At 41.1% G+C, this 11,999-nt stretch overlaps 1 protein-coding gene across 1 annotated transcript; it reads right to left on the minus strand.

Moving 5' to 3' along the window:
- Nucleotides 1-5,337: 5,337 nt before the first annotated feature.
- LOC103997766 (actin-binding protein wsp1-like) lies at nucleotides 5,338-6,420 on the minus strand. Its single transcript, XM_009419095.3, has one exon. The coding sequence runs from the start codon at nucleotides 6,418-6,420 to the stop codon at nucleotides 5,338-5,340; it is 1,083 nt and encodes a 360-aa protein (XP_009417370.2).
- Nucleotides 6,421-11,999: the final 5,579 nt, after the last annotated feature.

Below are 11,999 nucleotides of genomic sequence, written 5' to 3' on the forward strand. Positions count from 1 at the left end.
GCCCTAGAAGCACACCTGTGCATCTCCAATTGAAAGAGACTTCAAGAAATGCTTCATTGATGCGTGAATCTGAACGGGGAGTTGTTGGAACTCCGAATTTGGTGGTACAATTTAGAGAAACAGAGGTAAAGATTTATGCCTTCGTAGTAGGTTGTTCGATTGGTGCGGATTTGAATCTGCATATTACTATGTACGACCTTCATAAGTCCCTAGTTAGAATCATCGTCTGTCATCCGTTGGTTCTCTGTTCCTGCCTTTCTCGTATGGAGAAGACGGACACGGACGCAGGAACGGACGAAAGCCATCATCAGTCCTTTGGGATGATGACGGACATGGTCGTAAATGTACGTGTAGGGCGGGCCCCGCAACTGGCCGAGCAGCCGATGGGCGAGACTGCGGACTCGGCTCCGGTGGCCCTCCAGCCCCCGTCTTGCGCAAGCGTGGCGCATGGACGACGCCATTGTGAGCTAGCGTCGAGTCTAGTGGATCGGGTCAAGGATCCGCTTAAGAGCCTGGATTCATGTTTCCTTTGCTCGCCAAGGCTGGATCAGCCATGCTGCAAACCGATTCGGGTTATGATACTCGAATCCGACCCGAACAGTAATGGAGTTTCTATGCGTTAAATGCATGTACTTTGGGTGATGTCTACGTGGTACACAAAGCCGTGGGTTCTGCGGACATTGTGCGGGGACAGTGTCCGAGGTGATGCGAAATGCCAACCCGTGTGCTTTGGGTTACTCATCATCAGCAAAAGTGATGCATTTTAGAAAGGCAAGAAGACTCGGAAGCTCTGCCAGTATAGGTGCATGGACTGTATGGTTAGTAGATAGACCAATGGGACCCATGGTGGGCTCCAAAGCAGCAATTCCTATCAAGGAAGCCATATGGCACAGTGTGTTTGTGGTAGACCACATCATCAGAAGGCAGAAGAGGAGGTGGGAGTTTCGAAAGGTGAGGCAGGGGGGGACCCCTCAGCTTCAAGCATAGCAGTGTATTGTCTTTGGTTGGTGCTAGTTCTTGTGAAAAAGGGGACCTAGCTCTCCATTGTTGCTTGGGTAGATGATGCTGTCAAATCCAAGCAATGGTTGCAGTAGATCATGTTCAGAATTATGGTGAAGAGAAGTGGACGGTGGACTATCACTGCCTGTTTGTCGAGGACTTATCTTGACAGTAATGTCCAGAAGAGTAAACCAAAAGAACAGAGAGATATTTCATAGTTCATGCTGCAAGGTCTCTTTGTCTACTCTTGCCAACAAATGATTTTGCACTAGTTTTCCTGAACTGTTTGAGTTTTCCTTGGCTCAATGATTCTACCATTGGTCATGTCAACTTCAGAGTGGCCTTTAACGCAGGTTGGTCTAACTAGTTTTCTTAGATTAGTATTCAAAATAAATATTTTCGAGTCACAAAAATTAATATTGGCAGTCATCATAAACTTGAGGAAGGAAATATGCTTAAATTTAGCTACATGACTACACAGATAACTGAAGTTAGTTCTAAGTTTGTGCTAGTTAACCATCAAGGTGTGGAACCACTTGTAGCCAGATTCGAGTGCTGCCTCATCCATATCCACAACTGAGTCATGCTGCTACAGCATAATGGTGCAGAGGGCTCATATCATATGGTTTTCATCTTCTGCCTGTGAAAATTGATGAACTGCATTATAACTGCAAAATATTTCCAAACGGAGGAAAAAGTTTGTCTTGTTGCTGACACCAAATAATTCTTCGTCATGTGCCTGGCTACCAAAGGTTGGAGTTTTGGTCCCCCATGACAAACCATGAGTTGACTTGTCTTTTAACAGTGTGGTTAGGGTTTCAGTGAACATGGTTAGGTGGCATGCTGAATTGTTGTTGCCTAGATCGTGAACATTCTTCTGCTGGGCATGCCATCATTTATGGTCAGAGGCAGCCTTCTTATACCCTAGTCTTCTTGCTGATGTCCATCTAAGGAATGCAGTTCAACCACAAAGTTCTGATCACTGAGTCTTGGTCATGTCGGAGAGCTTGATAAACATGTACATGTGCGGAAATTAAAGTTTGCCTGCCTTGAGGTTGGCAGCTAGTTTGGTAACTGTCCCAAGAAAAATCTAGTCAAAAGAAAGATCAATGCTCTCTGTGGTCTAGTCTTCACTTTCCACATCATAAGAGGGGACCAAACGTTGTCATTTTAGTGTTATGCTGATATGTTGGCAGGGAAGGAAATATTGCTGGGCATATGCTTAATCTTTGCAGAAAAAGAACCAGTTGATGTGCCTTTCTGATTATGACTAAACTGCTTCTCTATCGAATAAGCAAAATGATTGTATTACTACTTTGAACTCGAATGATTCTACTGCTTCTCTGTCAAACATAAGATTTCCATTTTCATCCTGGTCAGATTTCCATTTTCATACGTTAACATACCGCTCCTATCCTTGTTTGAGGAACACATAGTTCTGACCTAATTTCCTAGATAACTAAGATGCTTGATATGCAGCAGAAGCAACAAATGATCCCTTTGCCAATATATATTGTGCCAGATCATGTTTCTGCTTCACTTTACATGCTTGTGATAAACCTTTCCAAAAACTTAGGACGATTTATGTTGCATTGGAATGCAGATAAACTCATTAAATTATTTTTTTGGAGAAAGGCAGTACACCCTTGTTGATCAGTCTCAGTTAATGCCTCATTTTACTTGATGCCAATCTATCTTGCCTCTTTGTACTGAAAACAAGCCTGAATGACCTACCTACTTTGTTTTTTCCTTGTATTAGGTGATGAATATGTTGCAAGAACATGATACTAGCGTAAAGAATATACTCGAGTAATTGCAAGATGGTAAGATCCTGTCTGTATGCAGGTAATGTTTCTTTTGACCAATCAATTTACCTTTTTGTTCATGTCTGCATCATCCATATCTCACCTGATACTGAAGCATCTCACAGTTTCTGCAATCTAGCATCTGTTGGATATCAAAATTCCTAGCCCTAGGATGAGACCATTATTAATTATTCTAGCACTAGCCAGAAAAGCTAGTAAAATAAAGCCCTTGAACATATTCAATAAGTACCCTTGTCTTCTAGCATGGTAATACCTCCTCCACAACAAAAAAGAACCCACCTTGATTTCATACCTTCCCTGGTAGATTCTATTCTGTCAGCCCAAATCATGTGGAGTTTTTAAAACTAGCCTCACCTTGTTGTATCACATGCTACCTCCAATTTCTTCAGATTAAATATGGGCTTGGAGGATAGACCTTCCAAATAATCAAATGGGAGAGAACACTTGGTGTTGGTATTCTTCCCAATAAAGTCACTTTTTTTTTCTGCATTCGGCTATCAGAGAAGAAGAAGACTGTAGATCGAGACTCCAAAATTTCTAGTTGTATTCCTATCAATAAACCAAGTCCTGACCTAAAACCTTGAGCCAAACAGAGGAGGTACATGATTTATGCAGTGGTCCAGGGTGTTGGAAAGCAACATACCACTAGAAGGCACCAAAAAGGAGAACTCCTATCTTTATCTTCACAGAAATTTCTTCCTGTCTCGTTGCTACTCCTCATAAATGTTCAACCACACCCTTCAAGGAAGGATTCTTTTCTTTGTTCATGAGTCAGGTCAAACAGAGCACTTTCAGTAGATGAGTTTGAATCTTCATTAACTCGGTCCAAGTTAGCTTCAATACTGCTTTCATCATAGCTTAGGTTTGCGGAGCTTCTCACATCAGAAAATATATGCATACTGTTCTCTAGAGGAAATAAGAGACAAGCTATCTTTCAACTCCCCAATCTGATCAACCAACCACATTCTTGGATTTCAAGAAAATGATACCTTTTGCTTTAAGAGTAGCTTCCTGCAAGGGCATTTCATACCCTCCCCCCCCCTTTTCCCTCAAAATCAAGTAGAAGACCAACTAAGATTTGATCTAGTTCATGGTTGGATTGTTTGGTGGTACCAGTCATATGATCTGGCTCCAATGAAGACAAAAACAATTGGTACAAGAGGAGAGACAACCATCCATTAGTTTGTCAGTCTGCTTGCAGCCATGATGCCTAATTGACTTTATCTGGTGAGCTGCTTTGTTTACAGCAAACCTCACCACACCTCACCTCACATCATTCTGGTGCATCATGGTGAAACCATAGAAGTTGGGAAATCTAACGAGTTGAAATCTACCAACCAAATCTTGTCAGTGATACTGGTAGAAATTTGCACCACAGATTGTATAGCACATAAAATAATACCAAAGGAGATTTGCTGCTATATGTGGCAGTTATGATATTGTGCCATCGACATCTGTCTTTACCTATGTATGTTGACTTACAAACTAAGCTCAAATAGTTTTCTCTTCTCTTTCCTTGATCATCTTTTGTACCTCAATGGCCATTCTTATGCATCCATGGTATTTAGCTACCTACTTATTTCACTCATACAGAAGTAACGCTTTTTCTGGGATGCTTCAGTCAATCCAAGTCTACGTAGCAGTGTCCAGGACAGGATTGGGTGTTAGGGAGCTCCATCTCCTTTAGACAAACACCAAGTGATACTGAGAGGGAGGGTGGAGAGAGGAGGGAAGGGAAAAGACATGATTCCCATTGGTCACTTTATTAGAATGCAAGGAAAGGCCTGTCAGTACATATCCCACAATCACATACACCTAATCATGCAATCAATTCCACCTTCACCTGCTACTCCAATCTCCCAAAAAGACCGTGGCTGCTCATCTCCCATATCATCCTAAAAAGTAGAACTCGTATCTCCCCCACGGGATGGAGATACACGTTTCCTGTCAGTCCAGATTTTGAAGTGCTGTCTGACAAGAGAACATGAGGAGGGACTAAAACTGTTGCGTCGAAAGATACAAGAGCAAGCATCTTCCAGGGATTTTACTTAACAACCATGCGTCTGTATTGCGAGCTAATCCATCCATGGCTTTTTGTTGCATGTCTGATGCTTTTGTTTCTTAATGAAAATGTACCACACTGCTGCAGTTATTCTTTATATATGCATCTTCATAACACTAGGTATTGCTGATCTCATTTCTAAAGATATTTCTTGCCCAACAATCACCCAAAATTTACAGGAATTATGCCTGTTAGCCATATCAGAAGGGAGAACAGAGAATTGGATACGATGTAATCCAAGGAGAAAAGAAGACCCATCACAACTGTTCCCATAACATTGTCGTTTTAGATCACGTATAATTCTGAAGAGAAAGAAATGGAGGATCCTCGTCTACGTACCAATTAGAGAAGACAAAGAAGAGGACGGTGTCACATGCACGAGAAGAAAAGGCAGCGAGAGCTCTTCTTCCTCAGCCTCTTCGATCTAACTACATCGTGCTTCTCTAGCTTCTACTCGGAAGAATGAATCCATGACTCCACCATGCCCTCATCACGCCTCGTCGACACGAAGCTCTCCGATGCATTGTTCCTGTTGAAGTCTGACGGGTCCGAAGTAGGGTAGTTCGGCTTGCAGCCTCTGTAGTCACCAACAGTGACCGGCCTCAACTCCGTTGTGTCATCGCCGCCGTCTGCTTCAATTGTGTTGACGAGCCCCGGCGGGAGCCCGCGGAGGTCGTTCATGCTGTGCCCCGCCGAGAAGCTTGACGCCATGGCGGGTAGACTGTACTTTGGCTGGAGCAGTGGGGCTTGGAGATGGGATTGCAAGTCGAGGATGGGGATCTGGGGGTTCACAATAGGTTGGCTTCGGCCTCCGCCATGGCCAAGGTCATGGGAAGGTAGTCGGTAGTTAGTGTTGTCGGTAGGAGTGATAGTGTTGCCGTTGGCATCGGCTGCAGTAGTGATCGTGTTGCTCAAAGTAGGAGGACGAGATGTTGCGGGATTAGTAATAGCGGTGGAGGGAGGGGATCGGACCTTCTGGGGTAAGGGACGTAGGAGGAAATGGGGAGGAGAAGGGGCGGCAGAGTGGAAGAGGTCGAAGCGGGAGCGGGCGAAGGGGGATGCGGAGGCAGCGGCGGCGAAGGGAGGAGAGGGGACTCCGGTGAATTCTTGGACCATGGCGCGGAAGTTGGAGGTGTCGGTGGTCAGCACGGTCGTCGGCGCCCGGCGCGAGGCCCTGGAGCGCTTCTTCGAGCTCCGCGGCGCTGTCGCCGCGGCGATGGACTGGTCGGGTGGTGGTCGCACCGACGACGATGACAGGCTGCCGGCAGCGATAGCGGTGTGAGTGGAGGGGCTGGGGATGAGGGAGCGAGGCCAAGGGGCAGCAGCGGCAGCGATGGTGGAGTCGAGGTAGGAGTAGTCGAAGAAGTGGTGGCCGTCGGAGGAGGAGATTGATGGTGTATGAGAAGGCGGGAAGGTGACGGCAGCTGTGGAGGAGGACGAGTGTAGGAAAGCGGAGAGGGTGTCGAAGCGGGAGTGGAAGTCGTCGCTGCCGCCGCTGGAGGGCCGTAGGCTGGTGCTGTGTGTTGAGTCCATAGTAAGAGTTTAGGAGAATGAGAGTAAGAAATAGTGGTGGTGGAGGAGGAGGATGAGGACGAGATTTAGCCAAATTAAGAGGGGCTGAAATAGATGCAGATGAAACTGCTCATTCTTCTGGTGTAGTAGTAGGAGAACAAAACGCGCAGAAGCACAACAGCAGCAGTGAAAAAGGCAGTCACCCTTTATGAAAAGGGATCGATATAATCTTGGAGAGAGAGAGAGAGAGAGAGGAGAAATGAGATGGAGTAGAAAGAGGCGATAAAAGAGGGAGGGAAGAAGAAAGGAAAGGTAGAGGAGGTTCTTTGCAGCTTCCATGGTTTTGTTTGTTCTGCTACCAATACACATATCCCTCAAAGAAAAAAAAAAAAAAAAAAAAAGAGATTCTTGGACACGCCAGCACGTGATTGGCGAGCAAAGTGCGGGGCCCGAATCCCGCCATTGGAGGCGTGCCCCGCTATGCTCGGCCTGTTGCCGAGGGATACGTAGCCAAAAACAAGCTACGTGTAAGGCTGCCGCGGCGCCGACACCAAGTCTTCACCCGGTAGATTGACTCCACGTGTCACAGTGGGCTTCACCTGAAGGTTGTCATCCAAGAGATGCTCCTTGTGGCCCAAAAAATTCGTTCGTGGACGTCGTGCCGGTGAGCGGTGGATGCCGAATACGGTATCATTTCTGGCCTGATAAGCTCTCGAATTCCTTTCTTTTAGAAGGTGCAGTAAGTTTTAATCTCTAAGAAGCTGACATTCTATTATGCAGATGAGCACGAGCAAATCCGCATCCCAGTGTACCTGATCCATTAGGATGTCATAGGCCTATGACTCTCTCTCTCTCTCCCTCTCCCTCTCTGTCTCCTCTATGTGTATGTATTTGCTACTCTTTTCCTCAGGTTGGGAGAAGTTGCGAAGACAGTTAATCTCAAGCGATCCCAGTGACATGACATGAGGCACAGGCTCTGTCGTTCCACGTCTCCCAAGTCCACCAAAGCCCGTAAGCTGAAGGAATCAGAGTCTGTCTGCTGCTTCCTCCGGTGCTGATTCTTTTCCACAGGTCTTACACCATTCTATTCCGCATCTTACAGTGCTATCTCAGCGTTCACCTGTTCTCTTCTCCGAATGGTCTTTTGCACTGCAAGCTGAGGCTCTTCTGAAGCTACTACACAGACACGAGGAGACCGAGCCCGGCTCTGCTGCACCAAAGTAGGGCATCGATGAATCCATATAACTTTTTGGAGCTACTGCAGACGCGTACTTCCTCGTGGCCAGAGCACAGATTGACAGGGCGGCGGGAAGGTTGGAGGGGGCAGCGGCGGTGGCGGCACGGAGGATTGATCCATGAGAAGAAAGAGGCCATGATCCCTCCGCGGTCTCCATGTTTGCGGGGGCATGCATGGGGTACGGAGAAGGCCTGAATCATGACGCCCACAACGCTCTTCTTCTCTGCAAGCGAGCCGCTTGCTGGTGCAAGCTCGGGAACCATGAGAAGCCGGTAGAGGACTGCGGCACAGCCCAAGTCGTCCGCCTTTCCTACAGCAAGATGCGTCTAAGGCGAGGCGAGCCGACTGCAACGCCAAGGTTACTACCACGACTGAATCCATGCAAGCTGAATCAAGAAGACTACTTGTGATGTCATATCTAAAGATGGAAAGATGGGAGGCATCGGTCGAAGATCACGAGGTATTAATGATCCAGGAAGAGATGAGAAGGTGAGTAAAAAGAAAATGTAGGCAGCGGCGACGACGTCTGATGGGTAAACGGAGTTGGTTCCATCCTCCTGCGATAAGAGGAGCGATCACGAGTTTTAGTTGAAGTTTTAGAGGTTATTGTGTTTTAAGCTTTTTTTTACAAATTTTTTATTAGATTGATGTAATGCTCGAGTATCTCACACATGATTAGTATACCAGTAGAAATATAAATAATATGTATATATTACTCTAATTTCATGATATAATTTATGATGTTTATTTTTCATAAATATGATAAATGATATGTTAATATTTTTTATTTTTAAAATTAAAATATATATTTTTAAAAAAAGTATCATTCATATGAGATTAAGTTATGGTAATAATCAATCATATAATAATTAGAAGTGGCGATGAAATTTTAATCGATTTTAAGTGAATCTCTGAATCAGTTTAACCATGATTAACGTAAGAATGTCTAAGTTTTAAACCTTATCTATAAGCTATATTAAAAATGTTAAGATATGTGAGATTAAAGGATGAGTTTAGACAAGAAATGTCATCCTCGTCAAACCAAATTAGACTTAATTATGGTTATTGTAACCTTATAATTATATTAGTAAAAAAAATTTAAAATGAGGCATAATAAGATTGAACCATAAACCTCAAAGTAACCTTTTAAGCATATCTATGCATGATCCTCTTTATCAACATGATAACTCACGCCCTTTCTCTTTTTCTTCAGCTATTCTCTTAGCTTTTCTCATGAAAGTTAAAAACCCCAATTCTTCTCTTGCTATACCAAAGGTTTAAGTTTTACAAATTATAGATTGATTTTTTCTATTGCTTTTAACTAACCTAGACTTTGAATTTTTCTTTAATTTTTGGATATATTTTATATGAATCTTTTATGATTCTAAGGCCTCTTGTATGACTTTAATATGAGATTAGTGCATAGAGTTATTTCTATCCCAATCTAAGATATTCAAAATCTCCTATTTTCTGAGAAGGGGTTCTGTTAGAGCTGAATTAACTCTCTTTGTGATATAATTAAGCTTTAGCTTTTTGTTAGATTTTAAAAGATTCTTTGAGAATTTTGTGAGATTTGAAACTGAGTGAATGTCACTTTTGTACACTAAGTGAGGTTTATATGGTATGTCAATCTAGTTTCAATAAAACAAAATAAGTATTAGTAGTTGAATTAAGAGGAAAGTTTAACCTCCAAATGATTCAGTTTTAATCTGAATTTTGATGTGTATTTAGTTTTATGTGTCTTTTAGTCTTCTACAAAATTTCATCATAATTTAAAATCGTTTGGCCAAGCTTTTATCAATTTTTTTCTATGAATTATTGCTACAAATTATTATAAATCAATAATTCAAGAGATAGAGTTCTTAATTAAGAGATCGTATAACGTTATGCTCCTAATTTGATAGGTATATTGCTTCCTAGCATATTTGGGCTGGTTCTAGGTGTCTCGCAAACCAATCTTGTGAGTGATAATACGTGTAATACTTTACGTAGTCTTTTTACTTATTATTATTATTGATATTTTTTGTTGCATGTTATATATATATTATGATGTTCATTAATCTGTATAATGAGAATTGAATTGTGATGAGATCATAATAATGAAACTGAATCGCCTTTAAATACAGACCCTAAATGATCCCGATTATATGTTACTCAAACGGGACATCGAAATAACCGGACAAACTGGTGTGCTGTATACCCGTCAATATGATGGAGGCGGTTGGTCTCATAGTCGCTTATGTAAGGACACCATGAATACAATGCAAGTGCTCTTGGAGAATGAGTTCACTAATTGATTCACTCATGAAATGTTGGATGGTTAATGATACTTCATTGTCAAACAGCGATTTCATAGTCCTAATTATGTGTTTGGTTCTTAGACTTTAGACATCAATGATGCCTTGTGTGAATACTTAACTCTTTAATATCATATTTATAGATTTGGAGGTTCCAAATCTAGTATAGCCGACCATCGGGAGTGGTACCCAACCTTACGAGGGTATTTGAGTCCTAATAGAGGATCATTTGCTCTCGGTGTCATGAGAGGAATATCCTATGTGCTCTTGCCGAAACAAATCCTTAGCCAGAGTCATTCAGATTAAAAGAAAGAGTTCTTCAGAAGAATCTGATTAAAGCAAGACTCAAAGTATATTTTACATAGGTCTAACAACACCAGGCTCGATATATGGTCTCTAGGATATTAGATGGATAAGTGACTATAAATATAAGGTAAAAGAGAACAGACAAGTCCAAATTGATTGGATTCCCCTTTATCGTCTAGGGATTATAGCGTAGTGGTCTAGTACGTCTGTAGTTGATGAGTTGAGTGAATTATTATAGAGATAATAATTCATTGAGTTAGAAGGTATCCTGATAGGTACGACTCATGACTTGCTCGATATTGAGCCTAGAGGGTCATACACATATAGTAGGTGTTACGACGAGCAAAGGTTTAAATATGAGATATCCGTTAAATCTCATATCTTATTGGATATCCAATAAGTCCCAGAATTATTAGATCATGTGGATAAGATTCAATAAGAGCCGATGAGATATTATTGGGTAATGGTCTACTAATCTAAGAGGCTTAGATAATTGGATAGAGATTTAGTACCCAATAGGGCAAGATCCATTAGAGTTAAGTTGACAAGGATCTCTATAAATATGAGGGAACCAAAGAGACATAGGCTAGATCGTTTTTTGCTGTCACCTCATATTCTCCTCCCCCCTTCTCCTCGTTAGTCGACAGCTCCAGTTTGGAGCGTGTGTACAGTAAGAAGAATCGACCCCTTCTTGATCACATAGTGTGCTTAGAGAGGAAGATTGTGTAGCGATTTGAAAAGCATCTTTGCCGCATCTATCGTGTGGTTCACCACTAGAGAAAGGACAATTGACCTCCTTCATCTACTCTTACAAATCTAAGATTTACAAGGATATACAATCTTCCTATGTAACAAATCTGCCTTCACACGCTTGGTTTTTTATTTTGTATTTTGTTTTGCACATTAATCTTCACACAAAATTTTATTTTTCTGTTCTTCGACTGCACATATGATGCTTTGTCTAAGTTTCTCAATAATTTGATCATTAAGGAATATTATTTGTCCTTGACATCTTTATTTTTTAGTTCAATTAGGTGAGTATAAATTTAATTCACTACAAAATAGTGATGGTATAAACTATCATATGCATATTATTATTTTGAAAAACATGTTTCGACGAATGTGATCATCATGAGTTAGTCATGAGCTAAATATGAATATATATATATATATATATATATATATATATATATATATATATATATATTATAACCATAAAAATATATAAATTATGTTAAAAATATCTTATATGTATACATATATAATGACATGTATATATTTTCTATGACATACAATGTAAGAATGCATGAATATACTATGATGTGTGGTATGAGAGTAAACATATTATGACGGGTGGTGTGAGAGTGTCTATATGTATTATAACGTACGATGTGAAAGTGTACGTATATATTATAACGTCAAGTATGAGAATATTATGATGTGGAAGTGCACATATGTATTATAACATGTTGTATTATGACGTGTGGTATGAAAATGCATATATATATATATATATATATATATATATATATATATATATATATATATATATATTATGACATATTGTTTGAAAGTACATATATGTATTATGACATACTATGAAAGTAGCAATGTGAAAGTGCACATGTATTTTGACGTATAGTGTAAGAATATATATGTATATTATGATCACGTGTGATGTAAAATTACATATATATGTTATAATATATAAAGCGGAGAAATCTATGAATTTATTATTTTTCCTACGTGTGCATATAAAC

This window comes from Musa acuminata, chromosome BXJ1-9 (assembly GCF_036884655.1).
Source record: "Musa acuminata AAA Group cultivar baxijiao chromosome BXJ1-9, Cavendish_Baxijiao_AAA, whole genome shotgun sequence".
Taxonomy (NCBI): domain Eukaryota; kingdom Viridiplantae; phylum Streptophyta; class Magnoliopsida; order Zingiberales; family Musaceae; genus Musa; species Musa acuminata.